The 12,966-nt window shown below is 32.6% G+C and overlaps 1 protein-coding gene across 1 annotated transcript; it reads left to right on the forward strand.

Annotated features, from left to right (window-relative positions):
* Window positions 1–266: 266 nt before the first annotated feature.
* LOC144853923 (glycosylated lysosomal membrane protein A-like) lies at window positions 267–11,151 on the forward strand. Its single transcript, XM_078711790.1, has 7 exons — window positions 267–424; window positions 1,920–2,201; window positions 2,822–3,010; window positions 4,283–4,495; window positions 6,049–6,159; window positions 8,207–8,364; window positions 10,022–11,151. Exons 1-7 carry the CDS (start codon window positions 344–346, stop codon window positions 10,230–10,232), a joined length of 1,245 nt encoding a protein of 414 aa, XP_078567916.1. The 5' UTR covers window positions 267–343; the 3' UTR covers window positions 10,233–11,151.
* The last annotated feature ends 1,815 nt before the right edge of the window (window positions 11,152–12,966 follow it).

Consider the following 12,966-nt stretch of genomic DNA (forward strand, 5'->3'; position numbering starts at 1 on the left):
ATGGTAAACCACAAAAGAGAAACAAAAATAATGCAAAATAATGTAATGAAACGTGTCATGTTTCATCCTTTTCTTGGAGATGAAGTTCATGCTTTGTGGAGGAACAAGGTCATATACATGGCTGCAGTCGCGTGTTCAAGTTAGTGTTACTGATCAACAGACCGACCACCGACCGACCAACCGACCGGTAAAGTGTCACGCACCTGATAAGGTCACATGACACTCTCTGACTGAAAACACCTTTTGCAATCCGCCGATCATGTGATCTAAACAACAGTTTTATAGTCTTATCTGAATCAACTCACCTCATTATGTAGCTTTTTATTTTGGTATTTTAAATACAATGTTCCCATCAAGGTGCTTCAGTCTTGCTGGTGTTTTTCTTGTATTTGCGATTGGGATCTCAGAAATAAAATGTAGAAAGGTAGGTTAATACTAATAGGTAAAAGCTAGTAGCGTGCCCTTGCTAGGTAGGCCAGATGTTAAGTTTTGTGTCAGTCTCAGCAGGGCGACAAGGACGTGAATGAAGTTCGGGGACGATTCGGCCCAGGTTTGGTGGGACAATTCGTTCCACTTTTGGGCGAATGTATCCCACTTTTAGGCCAAACCAAATCATTGTTAATAACATACATCTTTGTCTTGTTGTAGCCTAGCTAGAGGCCTAGATAAAGTTGTATTCTCGCTAGTGGGAGGAAAGGGAAGGTGTCAGATGAAATAAAAAAAATCATACATCCGGTATTTTGTATGGAGCGCCGCTAGATACGATCATATTAGTTACGTTCTATTTTGATCGCGACGTAATAAAAATAGAAATAAAAATAAGGTGATCGAATAATATGTTATTACATTTTTTTGTTTTTTAATAAATTGTTCTCTTTTATGTAATTGTTTCCATAATTAATAAAAAACACAGACGTATATTCTCTAAATAATATATTAATTTATATAATATTAAATAATAATAGAGTTAACATATTATATGCCTAATATAATATTTAAACGTGTTTAGAAATTGCCATTTTGAAGGACAGATCCTTCTCCGAGACCTGTTTAACCTGTATTGATAATAAATATTTATTAACCAAATAAAAATATCCACATAAATAATCTAGTTCATAAAAAATATCAATTGAATCTATATAAATGAAGAAAATGTATATCCCACTTGCATGCATCCCGCTCCATACAAAATAGCGCACCCACAACAAAACGTGACTGATATCATCAACAGTATAGCTCTTGTGGTGCGCCATACAAAATGCCGGAAGTTGATTTTAACGCAACCGATATCATCCTAAACTAAAGGGAATCCATTAGTTAGAAATAGGCCTAAATAGATTAAAGCAATCTTTATATAAAATGTCCCGACAGAATAATGTTTATCCATGAGCCTAGATATAATAACACTAAATCTTATTCTTAGTTGATTGACTTGCATACAAACCAAATAGGTGCAGCAGACATTAATGAAGCAATATTGTGCTACCTGTTTTACTGTAAAATACTAAGATAACAGGAAAAAAGCCATGCCAGAGAGGACGCAATATTTGTACTGGTTCTTGGCGAAGGGGAACCGTTTGCAATGGGGTTTTCAATAACACTGCCGACTGGTTTTCATTGATTCAAAGTTAGGACCCCTCAAGTGATGGGCTTAGCATCCAGTTTAGCTAAAATCCCTTGTAAAAATTGTGCTACCAAATCCTCAAAAATATACCCCATAAATGCTTCACCTCCCCTGTATTTCCCACACTTGTTCTACCAGGCCCATGAAAATATACCTTGTAAATGCAAGTATTGTGTACAATATTGTATCGATATTTTTTAGAGTGACCCCACACCCCAAACACACAAATCAGAACACAGTGAACTTTTTATAAAAATAATGATATTGTTAATCACAACTTTTTTTTAAATCAAAGTTATCTATCACTTATAATGAAGACTGTGACATACCAGAATGCGAAGGGAAAAATAAAAGCAGTAACACCTTCAACCTTGCTCATGTTGTTGCTGTTGGGGACAATGACACAGTCCACTACCTTTGGTCGTCTGTAGGTGGTCCAACAATTCTTTTAGCTGTCACTGATCATAAATCTCAGTTGATGGTTAATTGGACGAAGTTGCTAGTTGAAGAAGATGTTTCTAAGTCCATTGAATTCACATCTGTACCAACTTATTCAATGGCAATGCTTGTTACAAAGGTGATACTATTATTAATAATTGTTTGAAGCTTTATATATCATGCCTAGCTTACTTGGATAAACCGACAATAGCTCATGCTGTCCAGAGGGAGGACTTAGATATGAAATGATGACTGTCGTATGTTCCCACATGAGGTCGTGGTTGTGGACTAGTCTATTATGGTTACTGGTACAGGGGTGTTCTAGGAACTTTTAACTTTTCGTATCTAAGCCCTCTCTCTGGAGAGCACATGGCCTATTGTTGGTTTATCCAGGTAAGTGGCACTCACAGACTACTATCACCACTATTGGTTTGTGTAATTTCTGTGATGAAAATTCTAGGAGATTAACAATTGAAACCTCAAAATTCTACAAAAAAAACTCCCCAATTTGTCACATTTACAGTGTCATTTACAGGTCATAGAGCCCTTGAGTGCTGTATTTCCCACAAAAATTGAAACCTTAAAACATTTTGTTTGCTCATAGTCATAGTTCACCAAATATTAAAATAATTGACAGTTTAAAACAATAGGCATTAAAATATATCCGTATTAAAACTTTATTTTCAATTCCCTTACTTCAACTATTCATGTAAAAATAATAATATTAGATCTTTATGTGTATTTTAATTTCTTTTTCAGCTTATAGAATTCAATGATACAAAGGATACAGCAGATGTATCAAATCCAAATAGCAATGTGACAATGATAACCCCATTAGACAGCATCAATTGGCTAAATTTCAATGATACAATAGATTCCAAAACATGTAGTGGAACATTCCAGAGTATTAGAAGGTATAAGAAAACAAACTCAACTCTATCTGTTAAGGTGAGATGAAACATTTATTATCTATATCTATATTTAGAAATTTAAATCAATTAGAACATTATAAATCATGTTTTTGTCATGAGATATACTAATAGCAGAATGGTAAGAAATTGAACTGGCAGGATGCAAGATGTCTGTGCTGCCTTTTTTGTGTGCTCATTCAAAATGCTTTTCACATTGCCTCATCCATCAAGTGGGATGTTATGCAGTTGGCCCCGTATGCATAAATGCACTTGTTTCTTTATTAGATAGAAATCTAGGTTTTTATCATGCAGGCAGGATGAAAGATGATCTGTGCTACCTTTTTTGTGTCCTTAGACAAGATGGTTTTTATACTGGTTCATTCTTAAGATAGGACATAATGCTGTTGGCCCAGTATACATAAATGCATGTGGGATTTGAAGAGTTTGAATGTGACAAGTGATTCGCTATTCTGATTGAGTTTGGAAGGGCATTCCAAAGAACTGCATTTATGTCCAAATGAATACTATCATGACATGGAATGACCTGGTTTAATGTTTTAAAAGTAATATATATATATATATATATATATATATATATATATATATATATATATAAAAATAAAAAATGCGGAACTTTCGCCAATGAGCTATGCTCGACGCGATTATGAGATCATGTTCCGAATATGAGCACTGTTTCTATAATTTACAGTATGATTTATATATATATATATATATATATATAAACAAATCAGGCAAAGAACAATAATTCTAAACCGCCCGGGCGGTTTAGAATTATTGTTCTTTGCCTGATTTGTTTATATATATAAAAGTATCTCTTCGGAGATCCCGCCTCGTGAATAAAAATACTGTAAGATGAGGGCGTATCAATTTGATCTCTGGTGCGCGTGCGTACAACTGAGGACTAGTGCTGTTCCGCCGTACCACGCCGAGAGTGTTAAAGAGTCGCTATCCAATCGAGTTCGAACAATACCATGAAAGCCCCAGTGGTCTAATGGTTAGGACATCTGCATATCAAGCAGGCGGTCCGAGTTCGAGTCTCGGTTGGGGCGACTTTTTCTCATTCTCACAGATTTCCTCATCTTTATCGTTTCAAATTAATATATATATATATATATATATATACCTACCTGTATGCATTTATTTTGAGAAAATGTCAAAAATTACAGGGAAAGTTTCTGTAATCTCAAATAAGTTTTTATTGCTACTATGAAAGTCAATGTTCTTTTAATGTTTTTCATTTTTAAATGTTATGCTTGTATTTTAAAATATCCTACTTTTGTTTTTGTAGATGAGAGCATACAACGAAACTGGTCGTGCTACTGCTTTACCCCATATGCAGTATACAGAAAACACAACACAGTTTGATTTTTCTATAAAAAACTTTCCATCACATTTCCTAAACTCGCGTTATGCTGTTGAAGTATTAATGGTCAGTGATAAAGCAGCAGAACTTCATGTAAAAAAGTCTATAGATGATGAATATACGCCTGCGATATTTTCTGTAAGTGTTTAATAAATGGGACTTGCTATACGTACAGCGATGGTACGTATAACAACTGTTATACTTATACGTACCGCGACATGCAACCAATTATAGAGCATTCAGATGTCATGTGTTAATCCACATTTAGGATTACCTTTTTTCCATTCTTTTATTTATGGAAAAGGTTTTTCTGCAAGCCAGCTGTGTGGCGTGGTGGGTTTCTGATGAGGCTATGCTTGACGATTTTTTTTTTTTAAGAGAGATTATTTAGAGGGTTAGGTTTTTAATATTTAGGACAAGTTTTAATATTTAGGACGAGTTTTATTATTTAAGACGAGTTTTACTATTTAGGACGAGTTTTATTATTTAGGACAAGTTTTACTATTTACGACGAGTTTTAATATTTAGGACGAGTTTTAATATTTAGGACAAGTTTTATTATTTAGGACGAGTTTTACTATTTAGGACAAGTTTTACACGTTGTACGTCCAGCGGCGCCCAACTGCGGTACATATAACAAGATACATGATATATGTCCAGCGGCTGTACGTATATCCTCGTCCTTAATGAATACATGCTAAAGTATTGGGATATTCTTTATTTTGTATTTAAAACCAACTATGTAAAATACCAATACAGTAGTAGAGTTGAAAAACAAAATAAAGATATAAAGTTTGTGGTACACCATATATATTGTATAACTGTTGAGTTTCGATCAATATACCACAAACTTTATATCAACATTTGATTTCACCATGCAAACCTTCAAACAATAAAATAAATGTTATAAAAATAAATTGATAAAAGTTATAGTCAAAAATACCTAAGGTTTTAATCTTTAAAAGAAAAGAATAAACGACGATAACTTGCAGAAAACTGTATTTTGAATTTGACAAGATAAAGATATTTAAAGACCTTTCTATCATCTGTCATCAATCCATCAATAGTTGGCAACCCTAACAGATCTAATTTTCTTGCAAGAGTCTGTGAAATGTTGCCATCACTACAAATAATGATCAAAGCCATGATTCAACAGTTTAATCATTATTCAGACCTCCCAAATTGAAAAAATGAAATACCTGGAGGATTTTGGAAAGCATGTTCATACTATAGAAGGCGCTATCATATTTTGAAAATTACTTTAAAGTAATTAGGGTGCTGTTAATACATAGAAAAGATATTGGCATCTATAATATTTAAACATGGGTATTTCATGGGGTACCAAAGGCGGAAAATGTTGAAAATATTGTATTTTAGGAGGGAATCACACAAAATATCGGGAGACTATTGGCATTATCAGGATATTTTTTAATATGTTCATCCAAAATATTGGGAGAAATTATATTTTAGCTGGAGATGACACAAAATTTTGGGGACTCCCACCAATAACGTGAGAGTTGGGATGTCTGATTAATTGATTTCTTGCCAGTATAATATACTAACTGCATGGTTGAGAATAATGTACAGTGCAGTACTGCGTGCCTAAATACTAAATTACCACTGTGACTGTACAGTATATATTATGATTTCAATAGTTTGGTTGTATTACTAATAATTTTTTTTTATTTCAGATAATGAATTTTGTAGCTCCAGCATCTTCCAAATCTCTTTTAGGTAGTTATTCTCAATGGAAACCTGTAGTGTATTCAGATCCTAAACACTCTTTGAGCGATGCATTGCAGGTAGGTTATATATTTAATTTTTATTTTAACCTTTACCTAAATTGTCAACCACATTTGAGCACATCACGCTTTTTTCCAACTAAAGCTCTGTCTACACTATCAAACTAGTTTGACAAATATGGTAGTGGTATGACATAATCGTGTCCATATACGGACACATTTATTTTTCACATAAAGTTTTGTACTATAGACAGAGCTTTAAATTCAAAAGTCTTATTATACTGTACTGTATGAGGCTTAATGGAATGGATGGAAATGTTGCCCTTATCTACTATCAATAGTACTGTCTGTCCCAGGTTTTCACAGCATCGCAAGTTTTGTTTTGCATAAAATAAGTGGCACCACCTAGCCATCATTGCATCATTTTGTGTATTGGATTTCATAGCATTATTAAAGAATATCTGAGATGTATCATAAGAAATCATTTTGTCCATGAATGACCTTTAAACCTACTCATAGTTTCCTCTTGCACTTTCTCTATTATAATCTATTCTTTCTTCACGTATTGCGTAATTAATTTCTTTTTATGCAATAATGCATGATGAAGTTTTTGTGACATTTTTTCTTATTGTATTTAAATAAGAAATTTGATACAACAATTGAACATAAACATAAACCTTTGAATTATTTAAGCAATTCTTATTTGTGTTTTCTTGTACTTTCTGTGTATTGTTACCAAAGAACCTATATAACGCAGAATTGTCTTTAAATTTTGCATTGAAAATACTGTATCAGAAGTACAGGGTCATGAGGTCACACTGGGCACTGCCGTTGTGATTAAAGATAAATAAACCATTATTGCTATAGAGATATCTTGTATCACGAATACGAAACTTGCATCCCAGGGGTGAAACATCCCTTTTTCGAAAAGTGCTGGATGCATATTATCCCATCTCCTATACAGTTTAGTACAAAAAAGCTGGTACCATTCTAACAATTGAGGTTGCACTACTCCATGGGCGCGTTTATACAACACGCTATTACACGCATATTCAACACGCCTACGAGAAGTGTGTTGTATAACACCGAAGAGATTCTGTGTAATGAGATTTTAATTGCAAAAAAGGCTACTTGGCTGAATCCTAAAATGTTGTGGATTCCCGGTTGCTGTTGGCGTGTTAGAAGTGTCCTCAGGGTATTGTTTTGACCTCTAGTTAAATAAAAGTATGAGCTGTGAAAATGTTGACCAAATCTAGTAGATAATTGTGCTTTTTTTGCATATTTTAATCGATTTAGCACTTAACATTAACGCTAATCAAATGTTGGCATAATTTGGCAAAATGTAGCATAGTTTTATCCTAATTCTAAAACATTTTTTTTTTCTAATTTCAAAATCAGATTTAAAAAATCAATAACTGAATAAACTAAATTATAAACGAAATCATCCTTTATTAAAATCCTTTAATAAACTCATATTATTTCATAATGCATACGAGTATACAACTTAGGATTATGAATTACGGTATAACACGGTATTACGATTTAATGTATAACTGCAAGGTTTTTGTGGGGTTGACCTCGGCCCATGCAACACGCTAAAAATTAAAGACGTGTTCAAATTTAGGGTGTTGTATAAACACAGCCTAAGACTCAAAATGGCTCTATTCTTTCAAAAATATTGCCCCTTTTTTGACGAATAGGAGATTCTTGTATTAGTTTTTGGTTATTACTATTACAATAGATACAATTTTCCAATGGATGGTAATTGTCATATCTTGAATAAAACACTTCTCAACTTAGATCACTGTGTATCTATTTATTACAAGTCATAGTTCGTCATTAGCCTATAAGTTCACATTCGGATTACGGCAATACAACGGGTCCCAATATATAACATAATGTGCCCACAGGACAAACACGTACACACACACGTTCACAGGAAAAACATACAAACAAAATGCTCTAAATAATTGAGGTGGAGTCAGACATCATTTTAATCCAACATTAGTAGGCAAGCTGTATAACCACCATGTTTAAAAAAACAATGAAGTTGATTTTTATTTTTTCAGTGCCATGATGCAATGAAATTTATTTTTTATTTTTTCAGTGCCATGAAAGTAAAGTAATACAATACAGTGATAAAATTCCAAATCGAAGCATCATTCGTGCCTTTTATGAAATTTCACATATCAAGCTTTCAGCAGTGAATGTCAGCTTTGGAACAACAAAGGACAAATTTTATAAAAATACTAATTATACCAGCTGGTAAGTATGAATTAAGGATGTTACAGATTCTAGAGTTAAAAAAAAACTACAATATCTTGCAAGATTACTACTACAGTATGGTACAACTGTATTGACCTGAATGACTGCTTGTTTGTTGCAAATAAGTATGTTCCATCCTTCTGTATCAAAGTGTATCAAATTTGCCATATCAGTTTCTACATCCCTGCCTCAGGTTCACCATTGTCGAACATTCCCAAGGGTGTAGGTAAAGAAATTTCAATTTATTTAACCATTATTTATAGTAGATATATGTATAGTGGTATTATATGTTCTGTAGTCCCTATATATCAATCTATAGATCAAAAGGGTATACAATTTTAAAACTAAAAATAGCTGTCAACATTTGTTATCCATACCACATACATTCTTTACGCCATCTTTGTTAGTTGAATCATGGATTTTTTGGTTCAGTAATTGTCTGTTAGACAGGTTGTAATCAGATAACAATCCCTGGTCTTGGCTAATAGCTAGATCAACTAACTATGATTTTATTTTGCTAGGAGGTTTTCGACAAGTTATGAAAGTGCATCCTATTTAAAATAATGATAATAATAATAATATCCTGGATTTATATAGCGCCTAATGCTTGCAATAATTCATATTGTGAAAAAAAATATATCTTGTCTCAAGGGACTGAAAGGGTTTTCCTCTGGGACTAAACTATACTGTAGTTTAGTCCCAGAGGCAAACTCTTTTTTTATTCATCGAAGAAAATCAAATTATACCCACATATTTTAACCAATCAGATATCTAGGATATATATATATGTATATGGGGTATTCAAAGTCCATGTCCGCTTACTCATAAAAGTTTCAATGTTAAACTTGTATTTAAATACTTCCTCATAATATGCTTCGTTTACCCTACCAACTTGAAGCTTTGCAACCAATGTTCTGAATGACTAATAATAGACAGAACTTTGAAGTTGCAAATTAGATACAAAAAGTAGAAAAAATAGTATATATAAAATGAAACTAAAATACATACAAAGTACCCTAAACTATTTTAACTGTATCATTCTGATACATAAACTGTTGATGTTAGAAAAATGTTAATTTAGTCGAGTAGAGTGGCGGAACTTGTTAAGGCAGGGCGCCGTAAACCATAACCATAACAGTACTAAGTCAGCGATAGTTGAGGTGGAAGAAAAGTTTTTCTCGGATAAGGACTTTATGGGTCCGTCCAGTGTACACATCTAGTTCGTGTGCACTTAAAAGAAATCATTACATCTTTTGGAAGAGTTATGGTACTTGTACATCACATCCCTGTTAAAAGGATATCTGAAGAAGTAACGTCTGCTTTATGTTATTTGAATTTGTTTTTTGTTTATACTGGGTAACCTCTTAAGTCAAAGACTGGTCTCCCAGAGGGCCCGGTTATGAATACTCTTTGTGTAAAATGTGTTGTATGATGGACTTCAGTAACACTCTTTCTTTAAAGGTTATATTTACTTTGTACAATAAAATCTGAAATGTCTACCTTCCATATTCATGCGGTTAGATCGCAGTGACAATTATTCAGAAATAATGTATGTATATATTCAACAATAATCACACAATAATTTCCCACACAATTAGTGGTCAAAACCCTGTATCACAAAGAAATGTTCTTTGAAAATTAATAATTTTATTTTTAGGTCAGTAAATATAGGATATGGTGAGCCACCAGTTGAAAGCTTATCCCAACTTGTCATCATCGTGATTTCTGCTGGCTTAGGCATTCCAGTTGTAATTTGCATAGTAGGAGGTATGTTCACCTGTATACGAAAATGGAAAATCAGTAAATCAGTAAAAGCTATGAATTCGTCTCGTTATCCAGCTATTACTACACCTACTAGTGTAAACTAAATTTCAAACTGTTCCAAGCTTCAACCAATATGAGTGTTTCGCTCGCACCAGTGTGCAAACCAGATGTAAATTTGGTGTTGGATCTTTTGGGCATTCGTAATACTACTTAGGTACTATATAGGCCTATAGTACCCTACCAGTCATTTGTAGCAAACAGTACTATAAAATAGCACTACAAATGATTTCTGTAAAATGACTCAATTGGATATTTGAACATATATATAGCTGAGCCTTGAATGAATTGACAATACTTCACTTTAGTGCATTTCTCAATGAGAAACACTTTGATAATCCTTGAATGCATCTAATAAATCTCCATTGTGTTCATGAGTGCAAGTGTAGATGTCCACAAAATTGAAACAATTGATCAACCTTATTTTCAATTAAGTTTCAGTTGACAATGTTAGGGCAAATCCAGAGTTGCAGAAAACAAGGCCACAAACATCTCTTTAATATAAATACATAACTTGCATTATCATATTTTGAGTTTTTCTGCTTAATCTGAAATTTAATCACCACAATATTTCCCAAAGTACATTGGTAATTGTAGTGTTGTTTTACCCTGGTATTGCATTCTCTTATAAACTTAATATTAATGTTACACTTAACAGATATTAATATGTATTGTAAAATGCAATTCATTTTTGTGGTTGATAATAATAGTTCAATTTTTGTTATATATATTTTAAAGATGTTTTACTTTAAGACATCAATGATACTTAACTAAAATAGTGACATAATAATTTTCACAAAACATTTAAGAATTTAAGTTTTAAAAAGGTTATTGAGTACTGTATTGTAAACTAAAATAAAACTAAAATAAAAAGTATTTTATATTTTTGAAATGTTTGTAAAATATGAAACAACATCTGTATGCGCAAGTCAATACTTGAATTGAATAAATAAGCTCTTTACATTTGTTTAACACTTGTCACATTTCTTCATTTTAATAATATCATTTCATCTTGTGTGATATTTAGGATCTCTTATCTTGAATCTGTTTTCAATATTAAAAATGAGGTGCTAAATTATAAATAACATATTTATTTGAATAAACGCCCCATTGTTCAGAAGGGTTTTTAGAGTAGCCGTTTATTCGATGGAAGCGTTTATTTGGGGAGAGGTGTTTATTTTTTAGGTGTAATATGGTGACATGTATAATCAAACACCATTAGTATCGAGAAGTGATAAAACATGGTAAATTGTAGATTATGGCAGTCAATGAATACAAATAGAACTGGTAACAATATTGTGTATATTTGCATGTGGCGGGGTGTTTATTCCAAATAATGTTCTATATGTAAGGTTTTAGGTAAAACTGTTTTCTGATTGGACAGCTTCTTCATTCATTCTTCTGAAAAAGCTGTTAGAAATGTTTTTCTTTCCCAACATATAAACACACTTTGCCATGGATTTATTACATATCACATGCCATGCATTATTTAGATCCATTCTCACAATTAAATGGTACATTTCATGTTCAGATTTTAAATTATGAGAATTATGTATGGACTTGTGGTCAACATTCACAGTAGGTGAAATAATATAAATGTTTTGAAAGATGTATGGGTCTATTTAAATATTTGATCTATTAATACACTCAAACATATTTGTATTTCATATACCATTACATTATGTAGGAATGAATACATTGTATGACCAAATATAGACATTTGAATATTTAGGTCAAAAAAATACAGTACAGTACTTCCAGATTATTCTGTTTTCAATAAAATTGTTGTATTATAATTATTTTGGGGGCATAATACAAAATATAATGAGAGGTGGGTCGGAGTGTTTGCATGCAGGTACATCTATATTTTAAAGTTGTCTTGCGTAGATGCCTTCATATGGAACACCGGGTGTACTCAATTTTGACAAATAATTTGACTGTCTGGAATCCCTATGATTTATCGGTGACCTTTTTTCAGAACCGCTCATACAAGCCTAAATTTGTGTCTTGTTGAATTTCACTATAGATTGAAAACAGGACATTTCAACCATGGTGGGTATCAGTACAGTCTGTAACACCCTTTACTAATCATTGCTTGTTCAATGACGATCATTGCTGTACTAGCAGACTTACTATGTGCTGTTAACCATTGGTCTAACCTATTGCAGTCTGAGCGGAACACCCAATCTGTAATCCTGGTTAGTCAATCAGGATAGGTTATCAACATCGGGAACACTAACATTTAGCGATTTGACCTCTGTTTTTCTTTAATAATCAGTGTCAAATAAAATTACAGGTAAAATAACACCAGTAATTGTGTGAACAGTCATATATCACGATAATATCAATAATAGCTAACCGTAGTAAGCTCTGTCTACACTATCAAACTTTATGTGACAAAAAATGTTATGTGCTCATAATGTATATGGACATGATGTCATATCACTACCATATTTAAGCATATCATTACCACATTTAGGCACATCACACTAGTTTGATAGTGTAGACAGAGCTTAACAGTGGCAGTGTGTGAACATACCCATATTAGTTTGTCTTTCAAAGCATTTTGAACTACAAAAAAATATATTCATATTGAAAAACTGTAAATATAAATTATGTCTTCTTCATGTATTGAACTTCTGTACAAATGTGCTTTTCTTTTCAAATCATACTGTGTGATTTTATATGTGTTCTGAGCTTTCAACATTTGAAACATAACTTTGATCCAACATCATAGTATAAGATATGCAGAAATTGACTGAATATGACAATCCACAAGAA

The sequence above is a fragment of the Antedon bifida genome, chromosome 10, assembly GCF_963402885.1.
Source record: "Antedon bifida chromosome 10, ecAntBifi1.1, whole genome shotgun sequence".
NCBI classification, from domain to species: domain Eukaryota; kingdom Metazoa; phylum Echinodermata; class Crinoidea; order Comatulida; family Antedonidae; genus Antedon; species Antedon bifida.